Raw genomic sequence first — 15215 nt, 5'->3', positions numbered from 1 at the left:
TCTTGACTACGTCATGTGACGGAGATGCTTATGCATCCGAATTGTATAGCATTTGTTGTCACATAGCGTATAAAAAATATACTTACTTCATATTGACGCGGATTGCATAGCATCCGCCTTGCATAGCATTACGCGTCATATACAAACCTAAAAGATATATTTGTAGTGACAGATATGCTATAACAGTTGCAAAATCTCCATACAAAATTTAGGTGTCCAAATGGTGTGAGTGATCGTCCGCGAACGTGTTAAAAAGGGGACACCTGGATTTGAAGTCCATCTTGTCAACAGTATGGTTGTCCTTTTTAAACAAACGGCATTTTTAAAAGAGCAAGGAGAGAGAAATTATACTAGTTGCTGCGCCGTCAAAGAGAACAGACAGCGTTGGGGCCTTGGTGACGTCGGTGAAATGGTCCGAATTGTAGTATGTATTTAAAAACAGGTCCGAAAGCGAATTATAGCTGATCAAGCAAATCTTGTTAGTAAAAAAAGGCGCGAAATTCAAATTTTCTATGGGACGATATCCCTTTGCGCCTACATTTTTCAAATTTGCCGCCTTTTTTACTGACAAGATCTGCTTTACCAAGTATAATATTTACCTTGCAATTATAGTCTGGCAAACCCAATTTGTCAGAAAACAAAAGTTTATGAATACGACTGAAGGACTTGTATCCATGGTCATGAAAAAAATAAAATAAAAAAGAAAACAAAAAAAATATAGGTAAAACAAAGACAGTATGATTCTCTTTATCCCCTTGAGCGCTAGGAAGACATCGACAAGCCAGTTTTTTCAGTAGAATAAGGCGACAAATTTGAAAAATGGAGGCCCTAGGGATAGAGATAACCCGTACAAGCTTTTAATGTCGCTCCTTTTTCTACTTAGTTGGCTTGCTAGAGTAGGTTTAGAATTGGTTTAGAATCCCTTTACTTAACCAACCAAATACAAACCGCCTGGATCTGTCATTGAACGACCTGGCTTTAACCTGGCTTAAGGAGCCATTTGAGAGTAGATTTTGTGAACTTTTATTTAAATACCTAAACATGCAGACTATAGTCTAAACTTTAGACTCTAAAGAATTTGAAGCTTCCATCGGGATGGTTGCTTAAACTGTATCTGTCCCTTTAGCATAAAAGCAATTTGAAGGATTGGTTATCTAATTAAACATGATTAAACAAGACGAAACTATCAAATTACCCCCCAGCTGCCTTGAGATATCTCTGCGTAATTATCTTTTGCAAAATGGATGCAAAATGTGGACCGTCACGACCTGCTGTCACGAGTGGCCCTTTTGTGGCATAATCAGATAAAATGCACCCTCGTTTCTCAATCTGGTAAGCTGGAGTATAATCCATTCTTTTATATTGGGTTTTTTTCCGTTCCGTGTGTTACGCAGTGCATATTTTTTTTTGAGATACATAATCAATATTCCTATTTGGATCGCTACGAAATATTTTTTATTAGAAGCTTAGAAGCTTGTTTTCAGCGGTGCGTAGACATTGTGTCATGTGTAGTGTGTAGGTACCTACCTAAACCTCACCTAAACCTATCTACATACCTATACCTATTTACTTCTTGTGGGTGTCGCTCTTAGTGGGTACCTGGTGCTGCTAATTATCATTAATAACTAGACATTTATAATTGTCTAGGTATACCTAAGTATTTAGAGAAACAAACGAAATCGGAAAAACCTTTAATAGCTAATTCTGCCAATTACATTATTGGACCGATCAAACATGTTTATTTTTGCTTCTTTATTTCTTTCTCAACTTTCTCAATGTATTCAACTGGGAAGTCGCCGTACTCCGACAAAAGACGAACGGTGAGAGCTTTGCGAGAATTCCTTGGATAGGAGAGCGACCGTTCCTTCTTCTGGGCTTTTGAGGATTCGCCTGTACCCTGCGAAGCAACAACGTGTCCAATAGCCTCAGTATATCAGAGGGCCACGTGTTGCCTCCCTCTCACATTTACGTACAAATTTACAGGTGCGACAGAGAGGTAACACGTCGAACGTGGCTCGCGGTAGGCCTCTGAGCTCTTTCCCACTGCAACATCCGGTTTTTTGCTGGTACGGTTTTCTGCAGGATCCCGTTTAGCAGGATACGTTAGTAACGTCCACACGATTCTGTTTGCAGTATCCCGCAAAAAAGCGATCCACTACGAATTTTGCTGCACGGTTTTGCCATTATAAACTGGACGAGTCGTCCGGTAAAAAACAGGATCCAGTTTAGTGATTGTTTAATGGGTGTTCGGTCTAAAAAGCACGACCTAGAAAGGCAAATTATCTTGGGCCAAATAGACGGCAAGCGAGCGCGAGGAAAAGCACCCACGAGATGGTCTCATGTTGTGAAGAGAGTGGTTGGCGGCAACATGCAGTGCGTGACCCATATGGCTTATGATCGCACACTGTGGAGACGTAGCATACATGGTCGCGATCCTCAGCAATGAGGGACCGAGGAAGAAGAAGAATGGGTGTTCCCACTAGTTGCCTGCATACAGTCTTTTGCCTAATGTGCCCAGAGGGCCCACCGGGAACCACGTTCGACGTGTTACCTCCCTGTCACACTTACGTACGAATTAACAAGTGCAACAGAGAGGCAGCACGTCGAACATGGTTCGCGGTAGGCCCTCAGTATGCTCATTCTCATGGCTGTACCGCACGATTCTGTGAACACACCTATGATTTTAGCGGGATTCGGTAAAAAAACCTTCCTACAGAACTGGACCGCAGTGGGAAAGCGCCCTCAGCCGTAGGGAATGCTCGCGGGACTGACTTTGCATGGCGAGAATCCAAACTCCCGGTTCCAAGACTATTTTTGTATAGAAAATTAATGTAGATACCAAGAGCACACCCTATAAATCCCCGGTTTTGTACGGTAAAAGATCAATCTTATGGTTAGGTGTAGGTACGGTATGAATAAATTAGACAGCTTTTAAAATTAATAATAATATTTATTATTCAATAAAATAACGCTACTTAGTATTATACTATTAGTCCAATTATTATATTATCTGTTTTAGTCGACTGTTTTAAAATTATCGAAAGGTATAATAAATATACCCAACTAGCAAAATAGTCGTATAAGAATTGATTTACTCAGCCTGTAATCGTATAACAGCCGAGTTACGGTTGTTGAAACACCAATATATCGTATAATAGCGGTTAACTCGACTATTTAGCAATTTTCGCTAATTAGTGCTATAATCATGTCGTATAAACGTTTATAGCACTATCTTTTAGCACTTTTATTCCACCTTTTAATAAATGCTGAATTAGCGCTACTAAATCACTTTTATTCAGCATAATTGTTCTATTAAAATCATATAACAGCTATAGAATAGCTAATTGTCTGAATAAGGCGCTTTAATACAACTGTTACTCAACTCTCTTCTCTGTTGCTATAAAAGCCTATTAAAAGCAATCCAATAACCATTTGGCAACAATGCTGCTGTAACAGCGCGCTTATATCATAATTCGGGTAATGGGGCTCAAACCGCTGTTATAGGAGCTGAAGTGTATTTACAGGTTTTATTCAAAATGTATTCAGCTTAGAGTACTTTTAAAGAGTTTTGAACTACATTAACAGCACAAGTCAGCCATGTTGTACGTTTCAATATAGTCCGGTGGCCAACTGCATGAAACCCTATCTGATAAAAAAATTGAAAATCCTACTCTGTAGGGGTAGCTGACTTTTAGTAGCATCAACTGCTCTTGGTCGGCCGCGGCTTAATTTCGCAAATTTTGCGTAAATGGCAAAATAGTGGCACAAAAATTCATCAAAAAAAAACCCCATCGTATAATAGAATGAAACTTGCAGGGTAGGATAGCTGCCTTTGAGGACAGCAAAACAAAAGTGGTCAGCTACATCCTGTGTTGGCAGGTTCCTGTGTTCGACCGAATTTGTGGTACCACGTGACAACTACAATTTACCTCATCGAAAAATAGAATGAAAAAAACTGATTGTAATACCTACATTAAATTTGTTGACGTATGTCTTGGTCGGCCTCACCTTAGCCGGATAGCTTTTGCAGTCCGTCCGCATTAAAAAAATGTGAATGGCAGCAATCCTACCATACAAGTGACATTCTATTTTTCGATGAAGTAAATTGTAGCTCACGTGGTACCACAAATTCGGTCGGACACAGGAACCTGCCAACACAGGATGTAGCTGACCACTTTTGTTTTTTTGATGAATATTTGTACCACTTTTTTGCCATTTGCGCAAAATTTGCCAAGTTAAGCCACGGCCGACCAAGAGCAGTTGAAGCTGCTAAAAGTCAGCTACCCCCACAGAGTAGGATTATTCTATTTTTTTATCAGGTAGGGTTTCATGCAGTCGGCCACCGGACTATAAATCCATAAACATGGCGACAACATGTGCTATAAGTGTAGCAGTAAACGCAGTTACTCGACTTATAGTCGAATTAATGAGATATAACAGAAACTAGATCGTGTAAGCAAATTTTTACTTATTTTAATTAATATTTTTTTATTGAAATTTAAGAAAATAGGCGGCCCATGAATATATATGAACCAGTGCCTTTGGTTTTATCAATAAAGTATTTTTCGCGCTAGGTTTTACTGTATTACGTGTACTTACAGACAGTAAAAACTTATGTACACAATCACGGTAAAAATAAATGTCATGGATGACAGCAGTAAAAAAATACTTAAGTACCTTTTTGTTTTATTAGACACTTGAAGACGATTAGGCCTCAAACTTAATCAAATAATTGAAATATAATCGCTTACCTGAGATCGTTTTTAGCACATATTTGTTGAATAAAAGCATTTACTGCACTCTTACACATTCAAAATGCCGAGTAAAAGCAATTCGGCTACTTTTACGAAACATTTTTGCTGAGAAAAAGCAGTGCGGTTGCTTTTATAGAACACTTTCACTGAGTAATAGCCCAAGTAGCACAGATAGCTCTATAACTACTCACTTTTAGTTCTATTTAACGCTCTGTGCGTATTAAGACTCTTATAAGAGCACACTCGTGGTCCTACAGCTGTATAATAGATCTCAGTGATATTTATATAGCTTAGGGCTGATTAAACGCTGCATTACGGCTCTGAAAACTACCATTAATACGCAAAGAGTGATATAAAGGTATATTTGCTACGACTTTATACAGCTTTAAGGGTTATCAAATGCTTTAACCGTTATAAGGTCTGTTTAGTGGATAAAATTACGCCATGTGCTGTATAAGGAGGTAATTGTGGACTTTTATTACGTTGACTTATTAAGGGAGCACAAGTGAACTATTATGAAGCTAATAGACGTATAATGGAACACATGTGGCACATAATACAGCTTGTCGCATAACATGTTTACCGCTAAGCAGCTTTTATTACGCTGACTTTTAAGGGAGTACGAGTGAACTATTATGAAGCCAATAGACGTATAATGGAACATACGTGGCGCATAATACAGCTTATAGCTGAACATGTTTACTGCTAAGCAGCTTTTATTATTCTGACTTTTTAAGGAAGCACGAATGAACTATTATGAAGCCAATAGACGTATAATGGAACACATGGGGCGCATAATACAGCTTATCGCTGAACATGTTTACCGCTAAGCAGCTTTTATTACGCTGACCTTTAAGGGAGCACGAGTGAACTAATATGAAGCCAATAGACGTATAAATGGAACACATGTGGCGCATAATACAGCTTATAGCTGAACATGTTTACCGCTAAGCAGCTTTTATTTCACTGACTTATTATAAGGGAGAACGAGTGAACTATAATGAAACCAATAGAAGTATAATCGAACACATGTGGCGCATAATACGGCTTAGCGCTGAACATGTTTACCGCTAAGCAGCCTATTATACTACCATTGAGACTGTCTGCATAGCGTCTGTTTAAACGTTCACAAGATGCCTTATAACTGTTTATAGAGGTTCACTAGTGTATCGAAATAACGACTTGGACTTTATAGTGGTTCACTTAAGTATCTTTATCAGATATATAACAGTCTTATGCTGCATATTAGAATTTTAATGGTTCACGTTGCTTTTTAACATTGATCGCCATTTTATTGTAGATAACCTACAAAATTGAAATTACTTTTCCAACTTTTAAGGGTAACAAAAAGGTTTTGTGCATGAGTTCTTAACCTAAATCATTAGTTTAGTACTTCCTATAACGTATTATTAACTTTTTGTCTCATAATTCTGCCCAAACCACTGAAATAGTTTTTACACATAGCTTATTTATATCATTAAATTAAATAAATACTGATTATTTTCGTGGCGCACTGAAATTTTCTTAGATAATGTATATATATAATGTCAATAAACTTGCATTCCCAAACATCTTTCTCGCGTAAATATATAAAAGATCATGTACTAACATTCAACTAAACACTTTAACAAAATGACTTATGGCGTCGTTGCGCTTAACGTTTTTACTTCAATATAAATATGTTCACCTCTGCGTTCATCGTCAGTGTCACTATACTAAATAATAGCTGCTTTTTAAGGCAGAGGTGTAAAAGTATGTTATTAATTATCTTTTATTCAGCCCAACGTCAATCTTTCCCGGTATTAGGGTGCACATGTGACATATTAGCTGAATAAAGGGTAACTGGTGGTCTCTTACCCAGTCAATATACACCTCTTATAACTCCTGTTGCCACTTATAATTCCGTTAAATTGCTGCTACAGCGCTCTTAAGTAGCTATGTGAACTTAAGGCTGCCTAATTTGTGCCCATTTAAGAGTAATAAAAGCTGAAAAGACGCTTATACAGCTCTTATGCTGCTTTTTTATTCCAGCTTCAAGCGTATTCTTACTTCATTATGCGGCTGCTATACAGCAAATCTGTGCTACTTGGGAGCAAATTGATAATGTTTATAGAACAAATAATCGAATAAAAGCACTATCGTTGCTATTAAAACACTAGAAGCGCTTTATATCAACTTTTACTCAACTCTTACAGCATCGATTTGCTTCTTATACAGCGCTTACTCTATTTTTATAACACTTTTAGTCTGTATAAGTGCGCCTTTTCGCGTTGAGTAAACGCTTACAGGACTTTTATTCGACTGTTTTTACACCGTTTATAGCACCAAAAAGCGAAAATAAAAACGTGCTCTCAACTTTTATAGCACATAGATGTCACGAAAATACCTACATTAACAATAGGTTTTATAAAACCAAGCAAAGTTCTCTCACTACTATTCCAGAACATAAATTACTAAATATAATGTATACAACTAGCCTAAATAACTAAATAAGATTAATTGCTAAAGCTTGAAGTAGACGTAGAATCCGCGCGTAGGTGGGCAAAAGCGGTGTCCTGAAATATGTCGGAATGAGCATTTATCATGGATATATGCTGACTGCGGTATGGCTCTATATAATTAAATATCTACTTTAACTATACTTTATAATTGACTAAGATAACTTTTACGGGAAACTAACGCGCCATCGCCATTGCCAAACCAACAGTTTGAGCCAATTTACGGAGACGTACAAAGTTTTTTTGATTTGAGACTTTTTAGACCTGATAAACTAAAACACTAGACTATGATTATTAATTTGATTTAGGTAGAAACTAGAACTTTGTTTGAAACAAAATACCTATGTACGGCAGCACTTTAATGGGTCGTTCAATTATTCATAGTGCATAAAAATTGAATCATGGTGCTGGAAGTCTAAGAATATACTGCCATATCATGAGCCAGTTATTATAAATAACGGCTAGAAACTTAGAACATGAAACCTTAAAAGACTTCACGGCAAAGGAATTCCAAAGTCTCATTGAAATGCATCCCTAGTACTTTGCACTTTGGTATACCCAACTTTGCCGAAAATATGCCGCGAATAATGAGAAACTTCAACATTAAAGTCAATCTGGGGATGACCGTCTAATCAGGTAGGACCACAGATTATTTAAATTACCTATAATAGATCTTATGACTCTTTCAGGAAGCTCTTTCGGCGCTTCTAGCCTTTGCGTTTGTACACATATTAAGACAGGCAAAGCAGAAGAAGCGAAGCCTTTCTGACTCTGTCTGGGCGAAGTACTTATACAAATACGAGAGTTATTGCCCTGTGATGGTGTTCTCAACCAACTATGTGCCGGTGTTCCCCACATAAATCTTATATGAATGATCACTTACTGAAACCTTGTCCTCAACCACCAAATGCATCTTGCTTCTAGAATAAGCAAAGCTTGGTTGGCTGGGCCCCACTCCTTTCACCTCCTTATCTGGCTTCGTTATGGGTGAGGACCATTCCTCGTACAGGTCCGGCCTGGGTCCCAGGGGCCCCATGGGATTGGTGCGGCACTTATCCATGATCCACTTCTGTTCGCGGACGTCGGGCTTTCTGAAAGCGCATAAGGTTCTTAAATAGACCACAAGTAAAATTATCTCTCTTAGTTTGGGAACTTAACCAAATATGAAGGGTATATTTTGCTGAATATCTGAGCAGTACCTATAGGAGTCTAGCTTCAAACGTCCGGTTGTTTTTTGAAATAAGATTGCATATTCTATTTAGTACTCGAAGTTGCTTTTTGATGAAGGAAATCATCGTACGCATACGCTTGTGCAAAGAAAAAGTTGTATGGGAAAATTCAATCCGCGAAGTTATGTTACAGTTATTATATACATAAGTACCTATAACCCAATGAATCTTCTTATGCATTAAAAGGAGACGTGTACCATTTACCTAGAAAAAGATACTCACTTAGGTACTCAAAACCTAGGTTAAAATAGTTGCACGAAAGAAAAATAAAAATTGTGGGTAAGTAATGCATCGAGAAAGATTTAAACTTAAGACTGCTATCATCATTTCACTCAAAGCGGTGATATTGAGTGAGAGAATATTACATTTTTTAATATCGCTACCAAACGTTTCTTTTTAGTGCCAACAATAACTCAACAGTATCCTACAGAAGAGTAATAACTCATAATTACTGCACAGCAAAATTCTTAATTAGAATAATTAGGGCAAAACGGGCACAAAATTCCGGGCACATAATTTTATCACATACCTAAGTAACTTCCCGGCCTCGGGAGCCTCACTTTTCCCCCGAGACCACAGATAAGGGATGATATTTACATTAATTACCGAATAATCGACGGACGACGATTTAGACGAACCAGTTTAAGACTATTCACACATGGGATGAATTTATCAGAAATTAAGAACCCAGAAGAGTGTCTGTCTGCCTGTCACGGAATATAATCTATGGCACCATCCAAAAAACGTAACCACAGAGATTCCGGTGCTTAGTTTCAGTGAATTTCAGTCCTGTCAAATGCGCCTAAGTGTAATTCCAAGTCGATATACTTTACTTAATCAAGCCGAGGTTTTATAAAATATGTTTGTTAGGAACTTTTCTGTAAGACCAGAGGAAGTATTTTTGTAACAAATGGAGTTTAAGACAGACTTACCTAAGTGTTTATCAAATAGCCTGATCGATGTTGTCTAGAGTCTGAGGTCCTACCGCGGTCTCTCTGTTGCACTTATAAGTTCGTACGTAATAAGTGTGACAGGGAGGCAACATAGGCCCTCTATGCGGAAAGAGAGGAGTCTTCTCTTTCCGAACAGACTCTAGTAGTCCGATTCCTATTGATTATTCTTTACGGACTTCTAGGGTTCCTTTTACTGGTTCACCTCAAACGAGTGTTAAGCAGTGGGAATAACTGCCGAGATAGCGCGAGCGCGACCTTTACCCGACTCCGTTTTGACAGATTTCGCTCATGATACATTATAGCATACATACACATAGATATCTGCGTACTTATTATTAAAGGGATTCCTATACAGATACAGCCGGTCAAACAAGTTTTTCAGGTAGCAAAAGGCGCGAAATTCAAATTTTCTGTGACGATTAAGTACCTAGTACCTACCCTTCGCGCCTACTTTTTACAGGCGAAAAGAATTTAAACAGCTTCATTCATCAGTTTTAATTTTAAGGATAAGACGATTAATAATAATAACTGGGGTAATTCGCCAGTAACTGGCCACTTTTAGTAACGTAACGGTCGCCCTAAACTACTCAGACAGAGAGACTTTGGCGTCAAATATATAAATATAACACCCCCCTTATCTCTTATTTGCGTTTGGCTTATAGCGTAGGGGATTTTTTTAAACTTTTAATTTAATATTTGTTATGTGCGTATGTATTGTTCTGGAGCCCTATTTATTATGGCATAATGTCAACCAAAATCGGCCCCGAATAGTCCCGACGATTGGGCTGGGTTCGGTTTAGATGGTTCATGAAAATTAAGTATGACGCTATTGCTACAAACCTTTTAATCCGACTTGAATCCTCCGCCGAGTACACAATTTTGTTGGCCGGGTCGTAGAAGCCATCCCCCGTGTCATAAAATCCTGGTGGGATTTCGCGAGTCGGCTGCTCTGCCGTGAGGTACGAACGACCCGCCGGTTCCAATCCGTCGTTTATCTCTATTGTAAACCTGGAGGTGAGAAAAACAGAAGGGTAATAACTGCTAGTGATTACAGATGGATCGATGAAGTCCAGAAAGACCTGTGTGGCATACAAGCGGCTGAATGGTGTCAGATCGCACAGGATAGGAACGAATGGCGAAATCTAGTGTCGGAGGCTAAGATCCACTTCGGGTCGCTGAGCCAGCGAAGTAAGTAAGTAGGTAAGTAAGTGATTGAGGATGGGTTATGAAAAGGAAATCGACCGATTACAATAAGGCTCTCTTGTCTCTGTCAGGCTTACTTTTGAAAAACCATTGCCTGTGCCAAATTTAAAGAGCTTAGAGAAGGAGGCCTATAGTAAATACTTACAATGCAGTAACCGAAAATGTTCATTCGATTCCTTCTTCATCTTTGGATCAGTATTAACATTTGAAATCTGGGTGTATTTATTCAAACTACCTACACACTCGATATCCAATACCTAAGTACATAGTAAGTACGAGTAAGTATCAAAATTTGGCAGTTTGCCCGAGTTGGCAACGTTGCTACTTTTCACAAAAGTGGCCACATGGTAAACTTTTCGATTTGCTACATATACCTACAGTTATAATTTGCATATTTCGATATGAGATAACGAAGAATATAATTAAGATGCCAACATGAAAGTATTATTTGAGTTTTGTTGACATGTTTATTTCTTTCGTGGGCATAAACTTCGCATATTTGCAATTACAGTGTCAACGGAACTGAGTTATAAAAGTAGCGGTACTCGTTTCTGGTTAATTATCCAATATCTGATAAAAGTTAGTTCTTCTGATTGCGATCTTTATTAAAACAAACCAAACAGCATGTTGGGGTCCCAGTTTAGGGGTCCCGTAAAGGGTATTATGGATATAAGAAGATAATATTATCATATTATAATCGTAGCCTCTACTCGAGATATTATTGAATTCCAATTCTCTATACCGGGTGTGGCCTGTAATACGAGCAAAAAATTTAACTGCAGGCTGTACTCCTCATACTGACCAACATTTGTTCAGCGACTTTTAAAAATAACTTGTGGTTTGATTTTTAATACACTTTAAAATTTATTCTAACACGCAATGTATTGCGAATTTTGTTATGTTTAAGGCGTGACAAGCAACGTCAATCACAATGATATGGCGCGGCGATGGCGTCCATTGAAGATAATATTTATTTTGTATGAAAAATAGGAAGTCTAAATACTTCGTAATTTTTAAAAGTTGTTGAACAAAAGTGTCACCGTTTGAGGAGTACAATATATGTTTTAATTATTTGCTCGTGTTACAGGCCACACCCGGTATAACTAATTTAATTTTACTGAGATATCTTTGCCTTTTTTTGAAACTAAGTAATAATTTAGATCTTTAATTTATCTTGTCTTAATGAGAGAACATAACATTTGGAAAGTAATTGGGAAGTTTTCATGATTAGGTCACCATATTTTTCGGACTTCCAAAAGAACCCCAAGGCAGACAAGTAAAGCTCGTCTCAAGTAATAATTTAACGCAAAATGAGCAAAGAAATGTTCAATGTTTTGCGGCTTAATTCATATCCGTCCATTTGCGAACAAAATGGCGTGTAATTTTCGTATATTTCGGACCAAGTTTGCGTTCTACAAATGCGCGGGAGGAATAATCAAGATGGATCACTTGTTTTATGCGAATTATAATGAAAGTCTCATATGCGCCTGTTTAGAAGTCGACAACGTTGTTGGTAACGTTTGTCATTGTCATACGATAAGATTGATAAGGTTTGTAAACAATTTTACCTCGTACATATAATAAGTTTAGGCAGCATGTGAACTTCCCTTCGAGCAACACCGGCTTCCGACACGTCGGAACTTTCTCAATATTGCCAAACATTACCCGGCTTGAAAAAGAAAGATTCTTGACCAATCAGCTATTTAATTTCTAATAATGGGGAAAACCCTACCCTCGAGAAATCTACGGACATTACATAACCGGTACGTTGTTGCCATTTTCAATAACTACTTATTGACCGTGTCTACCAGACTACCACAGATTTGACGAAACAACTTTATTAGTTCAAATAGTCTTATTTTCTATATTTTTAAAACTTACTTTTGAATTGAAATTACGAGTGGCAAGGCTGGTTATCATAAAACAGCTGTGTTTAGGCTATTTGCATTATTCTTGTTTCGCAAAAGCTCTCTCTGCGAGTAGGTACCTAAATAATAAGTATCAGGCGTTTTGTTGCGCCTAATGGCCGGGTCTCTACACAAAAGGAACATTATTTGTTGGAGTGCTATACTCGTATTTTTTAAATTACACAAAAACATGATTAGTACCTAGCGCATGCATTAACCCGAGTTATCGTCTACTTACCTACATAAAAACAATACACTCCTTTTTTTGGGCAGTCGTGTAAAAAATGATTTAATGACCGGTATAAAAACTATCCTATATATATAATTATATATATGTTACTTGTTGAGACTTAAACTATGTATCTCCATGGTAAATTTGATATTTAACCGGAAATACAGTCAGTGTTACTTGCGCTTTTATTAGGTATATATATATATATAATATATTTGAATTTATCAAAGTTCTTACTGATCCCTGCCTATGAAGTCGATGGTCCTGGGTTCGAATCCCGATAAGGGCATTTAATTGTGTGATGACCCAGACATTTGTTCTAGACATGACTGAAGAACAAACAGCGTCAAGGTAAAGTGCACATCGATGTGTGAAACATACTCGCAGTACCAACAGCCAAATGCAGCAGTCTCCAGAGCCCACTAACTCCAAACCAGAGCGTGTAGAACTAGAATAATCTCATTACCAATGAGATTCAATTCCGAGAATGTTCCCGCGCAAAAGCGGCACTTTTGGGACTCGCGCTGTGATCATAGCTGTATATAATTGGTACATATGTAGTGCCTAATTATTTTCCATCGTATTTTCCCGGTAACGTGTCGTACTATTTCAGTCAGTCTCGGTACAAAAAGTACTGGTGTTGACTGAACTAGCATGACAAATACGAACGTTTCCGAGAAAATACTATGCCGTAAAACAAATTATGCACTACAACTGCAGCGAGAATACTCTGAGGTGACGTTTTAGAAAAACGGTTTACGTTTTAAAACAAAGCCTAGAATAAGTTATAGGACATGACAGTGGTAGTTTTATACTTACTTTACTAGATTCTACCCTAGACTTCGTCTGCGTGGAAAGATGTGATGATTTATAAAAACTATCCTTTGTTCTTCCACGGTCCTCAAATTATACCCATACCAAATTTCATACTATCATAATTGCATACCTATCCAGCCCGTCTGGGAACACCAATGTCCACAATCTCCCCGCGCACCCATTTGCCGAATATGACTATTAGTATAACTACTTCCAGTGTTTCCTATCATACCTCCTGTCTGTCATTATGCAGTACGGCCAGTCAGTCTCAGCATACTCCAGCCCGTCTGGGAAGACCAATGTCCTTTCCACCATCTCCCCGCGCACCCATTTGCCGAATATGACTAGTAGTATAACTCCAGTGTTTCCTGTCTTATGGGTCCTTTACACGATGGGCCAGCGCCGGCCACTCCAAGGGACGCATTTAGGCGTTAGAGGAAGCAAGTGATATTGCTATCTCATTCTACCGCATGGCTGCGTCCCTTGAAGTGGCCGGCGCTGGCCCATCGTATAGAGGAGCCATTACCTCCTGTCTGGCATTATGCAGTACGGCCAGTCAGCCTCAGCATACTCCAGCCCGTCTGGGAACACCAATGTCCTTTCCACCATCTCCCCGCGCACCCATTTGCCGTATATAACGGCTCCGCATGGGTATCGAAGTTCGCCTCGACCGTGAAACGTTCCGTCGTCGAATTCGCCCTCATAGATTACACCTAGCCAATGAAGAAATTAAGAATTTAGTTGATACAATGATAAATAAGTACCTATGAAACATCGTCAATTTTACACCTAAAGTAAATCAACTTCCGAAAATTACTATGAAAACATCGCAAACTATTTATCACTTTGTGGTAAAATATAAATATTCATTCATATCAACGGTGAGAAGTAGGTTTCCTATTCCACGACACTTTCGTTATAATGAGTAGGGAAACATTGCGTTTTCACACCCACAACTTTATGTCGTAAGTAAAAAGTAAAACATTCTAATTTCGATCGTAATCTGTGGTTATTAGGTTTCAATTTAAAGTGGCGGATACTGTTATATGGTTCGTTTTTGCTTAAAAGTGTGAGGTGGTAACGGCCGTGAGACCGGAGATGACCAATATTGGCCACCGCAGAGACGTTGTTGCAGAAATACATAACTTGAACTTCATTTGTTTTTAGAAATTGGATCTAATACAGACGATGTCAAGTTGAAGATATTATTAATTGGTAAATATATATATATATATAATATACCTAGGAGCATAACACAAAAGTGTCGGGTACTTACGTGACGCTTAAAGTTTTTTAGTACTTGAGACTCGAAGAAAATCGTGATATATTATAATGTACCCGGGTAAATCTTTATTGTATTATCCGAAGAGACCTTTTTATGAAATGTGTTTGACCCAGGACGTGCTCGGGTCACAAGAACGTGAAGGAAGAAATATTGCTCAGAATATTCATAGAGATTAAAATACAGGCTCGTTTAATAGCTACTATAGCTACATTAACTGTAATTAATGATCCGGCACCGCTTTATGTGGCCTTGTAGCGTTGCCAAATTAATTCCTGAATTAATGGGGTGTATACCAGCAGCAAAGACATATGTAACTTCGCATAAGATGAATAAAGTCT

The 15215-nt window shown here is 38.2% G+C and overlaps 1 protein-coding gene and 1 long non-coding RNA gene across 3 annotated transcripts in view; both read right to left on the bottom strand.

Moving 5' to 3' along the window:
• LOC134668166 (uncharacterized) overlaps positions 1-15215 on the bottom strand; it is a 301154-nt gene that overhangs the window by 91393 nt on the left and 194546 nt on the right. The gene's annotated exons all lie outside the window — the stretch shown is intronic.
• Positions 1713-15215, bottom strand: part of LOC134668118 (MORN repeat-containing protein 5-like) — a 30996-nt gene continuing 17493 nt past the window's right edge. The window contains exons 5-8 of one of the 2 annotated variants that reach the window (XM_063525618.1): positions 14119-14305; positions 10275-10442; positions 8136-8343; positions 1713-1897 (exon numbers count right to left, since the gene is read on the bottom strand). In XM_063525618.1, the coding sequence (XP_063381688.1) occupies positions 1739-1897; positions 8136-8343; positions 10275-10442; positions 14119-14305 (722 nt within the window). In that variant the 3' untranslated portion in view covers positions 1713-1738. Of the gene's footprint in view, positions 1898-7179; positions 7310-8135; positions 8344-10274; positions 10443-14118; positions 14306-15215 lie in introns of those variants that run through there. The other variant, XM_063525619.1, reaches the window with a different exon arrangement.

Source organism: Cydia fagiglandana, chromosome 10 (genome assembly GCF_963556715.1).
Source record: "Cydia fagiglandana chromosome 10, ilCydFagi1.1, whole genome shotgun sequence".
Lineage (NCBI taxonomy): Eukaryota > Metazoa > Arthropoda > Insecta > Lepidoptera > Tortricidae > Cydia > Cydia fagiglandana.
The sequence above is the reverse complement of the archived record's forward strand: the minus strand, read 5'-3'. Positions and strand labels throughout refer to the sequence as shown.